At 35.9% G+C, this 3,830-nt stretch overlaps 2 protein-coding genes across 2 annotated transcripts; one reads left to right on the top strand and one right to left on the bottom strand.

Annotated features, from left to right (window-relative positions):
- LOC116180298 lies at positions 1–2,053 on the top strand. Its single transcript, XM_031500211.1, has 5 exons — positions 1–81; positions 239–363; positions 415–582; positions 793–1,464; positions 1,514–2,053. Exons 2-5 carry the CDS (start codon positions 248–250, stop codon positions 1,989–1,991), a joined length of 1,434 nt encoding a protein of 477 aa, XP_031356071.1. The 5' UTR covers positions 1–81; positions 239–247; the 3' UTR covers positions 1,992–2,053.
- Positions 2,054–2,220: 167 nt separating this feature from the next.
- Positions 2,221–3,548, bottom strand: LOC116180801. Its single transcript, XM_031500929.1, has 2 exons — positions 3,342–3,548; positions 2,221–3,291 (listed from the first exon to the last, which is right to left on the bottom strand). Exons 1-2 carry the CDS (start codon positions 3,534–3,536, stop codon positions 2,221–2,223), a joined length of 1,266 nt encoding a protein of 421 aa, XP_031356789.1. The 5' UTR covers positions 3,537–3,548.
- Between the last annotated feature and the right edge of the window lie 282 nt (positions 3,549–3,830).

Raw genomic sequence — 3,830 nt, 5'->3', positions numbered from 1 at the left:
GTCAACAATAGACATCCAGCACGGCGATTATTGAAAAATTGTTAAAATCAAACAAAACATCGATTCGTAGCGGTTTAAAAGGTAAGCATCACCTTACTATCATTATAAGTCTTGAAATTACGCCATTAATCTCCTCAGAAGAGGCGGAAATTTTAAATAAGAACGTAAAACGCATCATGTCATAACCTAACAAAATATAATAACTGATGAAATTTGATTTTTTTCCCATATTTTGTAGATAGTGAGGATGGGAATTACATGTTGGGCACCGGATTGTTACCATAACAACATGAGGGAGAAATGCCAATTCTTCAGATTCCCTAAGGAAATGAAGGAATTTAGGAAATGGAAGCGGCTTCTTAGGTACCTAGGCTTTTCAATTTTTATAAGTTAATTTTAATAAATCGTGCACAGGCGTGATGCAGATCCTGGTCCAGGTGCAAGAGTGTGCAGTTGCCATTTTAAGGACGGTGATAGAAAAAATGCCCCTGAAATCTTCGAGCATAATGTGAAAAGGAAATTTCACATTCACTATTTGTCACCAGAGGCAAAAAAAAGGAGGGTCTTTATGGAAGATGAAAGGTAAATCTTTTGAAATTACACTCCGCTAATTCAGTCCCTACTTGTCTTGGATCTTTTGATGTTATGAAATTAGGAAAACTACACATAAAAATTTAGAACTTATTTTTGCATATGCCTTCCTAATTCCTGAATCGGTTAGTTAGAAAAATGAATAAAAAAAATGTATATACCTACATTTTTACACCACTATTGGAATAACCTTTGTTATAGTCGAGAAGGTCCATCAACAATGCCAGATCCAATTCCATATATGGAACAGAAGCTCGCAGAACCACAACCAGGACCCAGTGGTTTAAGTGTGGAAATAGAAAGTTCCCCAGAGACTGCTCGCTCTCAAACAACCGAGGCATCAATTAAATCAATACCAATGCTTGAAGCAGAAATGTATTTATTGAAATTGGAGTTGGAGCGAAAAGAGAAGATGTTGAAGACCTTACGTGTGGTTTTCACTTATGCCCACATTTGTGAAAGGGACGACATGATTTCCGAATATACAGGATTACCTTCAAGGGGCATCTTCGAAAGCTTACTGTTTCTGGTCCAAAATGAACAAATCATATATTATTCTAAGTGGAAGGTGCACAAAATTTCTGTGACCGATCAAATGCTACTTGCATTGATGAAACTGCGTCAGAATTTTTCCCATGCAGATCTGGCGTTTAGATTTGACGTTTCTGTGGGAACCGTAACTAATGTTGTTGTCACTTTCATCCATGTTCTACATGAAATTATTTTTAAAAAGCTTATGAATTCCATCCCAAAACGCACTAAAAATAAATCATGCCTTCCCAATTGTGCAAGTACATTCACAAATTGCCGTATCATTTTAGATTGTACAGAAGTAATTTCAGCAGTGCCTAGACAATCCATGAAAAAACAAAAGTAGGTATAGATGTCCCATTTTCAGTAATATTTTTACATTATTTTTTAGACTTACTTATAGCTCCTATAAGCATCGAAACACCCTTAAAGGCTTAGTCGGAGTTGCTCCAAATGGAGTAATAACTTATGCCAGTGACCTCTATCCTGGATCCAGCTCCGATAAAGCTATCGTTGGACATTGTGGGATTTTGCAACAATTGGAAGCAGGCGACCTGATCTTAGCCGACAAAGGGTTCTTAATTAAAGATTTATTGCCAAGTGGAGTAAATATTAACGTTCCACCTTTCTTGGTAACTCCACAGTTTTCTGTGGAACAAGTACGCCGGACAGAGTGTATTGCCCGGGCAAGGATTCATGTAGAGCGGGCTATAAGGAGAATGAAAATTTTCAAAATTCTAAATTTTATTCCCTCTACACTATTCAGTTATAGCTCTGTAATTTTTAAAACGATTGCAGCTCTTACAAATTTACAGTACCCTTTATTAAAAGAAGTGGAAGAATTGTATACCGATATTGAGGAACAATGATTTCTTAAACATTTCTGTAACATAATATGTACATACCTATTGTAATGTAAAACTGTATAACCTAATAATAACATATGTACACCTATGCTACTTTTAATATTGTTAATATGTATATATAAGTAAATAAATTGTACAATTTCCACAAAATGAAATTTACTTAAAACCCTAATAATAAATAACAATAATACTTATTTAATTATAAAAAATATATTACATGTACATTCAATCTCTATTTAACCTCAAAAATTGCTGGTATAAATTTTTCCAAATAAAATTTTTTTAAAATATCTAGATTTGCAATCCACTCTGGGTCTTTTTCTATTTCAAAATATTCACAATCAAAGGGTGTCCACACAAAAAAAATACATATGTCACGCCCCGTAATGTACAGCTGACCCTGCATTTGGTGGAAGTATAGGTGTGATGTGTCAACCACCACCTGATCATTTTCATAATAAAAAAAGTATTTTTTATCTGCAACTCCCTCCCTGATGGTACAATTCCGAAATTTGTAGGGGCACTTAATTTCTAATATTTTATCTGTATCAATGAGACCATCAGGGCTAGCCCCCAAAAAACCACATTCATGCAGCCATAAGCCTGTTGGATGCACCTTTTTCCCGGTCGTTTCCATGAAAGTTTTTAATGCTGTCTCTTCATGATCTCTACCCCATTGCACTGCAAGAACTTTCTGCAGATCATATCCCTCCAAAAGGCTTTTAAATAGAGAAGGGCTATATTTATCCCGTTTGCACGCGGACAGTATAGTTCCAAATTTACTGGCTGTTAATCGCATTTTCCGTGCAATCATCCACCCTTCGTTTTTGTGTTGACCTATTGTGAATTCCGCAACTTGCTGAATCTTTTGTTGGTCTACTTCGCACTGGGAGAGTAGATATTCTTCCTTGTTCTTAGCATGCAGGTAAGCCTCCGAGAACAAGATTTCGTCAATGGGAGGCACCAATACTGAAATTTCGTTGTTTGCTTCGGGTTGAAGTAGCCATGCAAATCCCACAACATTTGACTGTCTCAATTTGTGTCGGAACTGTTCGATCTTATTTGCACTGATTTCCCTTACTAGTGCTGAATAAGGTTCTCTGGGATACAGTTTATCGATGGTCTCAATTTCGTCTTTATTTCCGGCTGCTTTTCCCTTCACTCCCCATTCCCTCGCCTTATCCGTAGAGCTGATGTTATAATGTCCATGATATAGAAGTGCAGCAATATGATGGCAAAGGGCTTGCCCCCTTGGGCAAGAACACTGGGTTGAAACTACACCTTCGTTTAAATGAATGTGCACCTGTGACCAAAATATAAATTTTGCTATTATTAATTAGTAGCAGTAATTACCTCAACCTTATACACTTTATTCTTCATGCTCGCTTGAACTTCTCCTTTTAAAAATGCAGGTTGCGTTTCAGCATTAAAAAGCATTTTCTTGACGTGCCCACTTGAATACGCATTTTCTCCCCGTTTAAGCTGGTTCACATCTTCTTTGAATAAGTCGGCTATTAAATAAAATTTGATAGCGTGACTTGCTTCCATTTTCTATACCTTAAAATAATAGAAATCAAACCGTAAGTTAGAATGAGGTTATGTTGATGCGAATAATCCAACATTATTTAAATTCAAACGAATCTTATTTTAAAATATGGTATCAGAAGTGAATACTTTTCATGTAGGAATCTTATACATACCTTTTATTCGGCTACAAATGAATATTAATGACTTTTTTCGCACTTTTATAAATTTTCATGTGTTAAAGGTTGAATGTTGACATCCAACATTCACTTACCACAATAAGATGCCAGTGATGACGTATTTTCTGAACGGGCGTAT

The sequence above is a fragment of the Photinus pyralis genome, unplaced genomic scaffold, assembly GCF_008802855.1.
Source record: "Photinus pyralis isolate 1611_PpyrPB1 unplaced genomic scaffold, Ppyr1.3 Ppyr1.4_LG9, whole genome shotgun sequence".
Taxonomy (NCBI): domain Eukaryota; kingdom Metazoa; phylum Arthropoda; class Insecta; order Coleoptera; family Lampyridae; genus Photinus; species Photinus pyralis.
This window is presented reverse-complemented; position numbering and strand designations above follow the sequence as displayed.

What these genes read in the sequence shown, in the direction of transcription:
- LOC116180801 (XM_031500929.1), bottom strand. Translation starts at nt 3,536, where the DNA reads ATGGAAGCAAGTCACGCTATCAAATTTTATTTAATAGCCGACTTATTC. An exon ending in ATAAAGTGTATAAGGTTGAG is followed by an intron (nt 3,292 to 3,341) that starts GTAATTACTGCT and finishes TTTTGGTCACAG; the next exon opens with GTGCACATTCATTTAAACGA.
- LOC116180298 (XM_031500211.1), top strand. Translation starts at nt 248, where the DNA reads ATGGGAATTACATGTTGGGCACCGGATTGTTACCATAACAACATGAGG. An exon ending in AAATGGAAGCGGCTTCTTAG is followed by an intron (nt 364 to 414) that starts GTACCTAGGCTT and finishes AATCGTGCACAG; the next exon opens with GCGTGATGCAGATCCTGGTC. An exon ending in GTCTTTATGGAAGATGAAAG is followed by an intron (nt 583 to 792) that starts GTAAATCTTTTG and finishes CCTTTGTTATAG; the next exon opens with TCGAGAAGGTCCATCAACAA.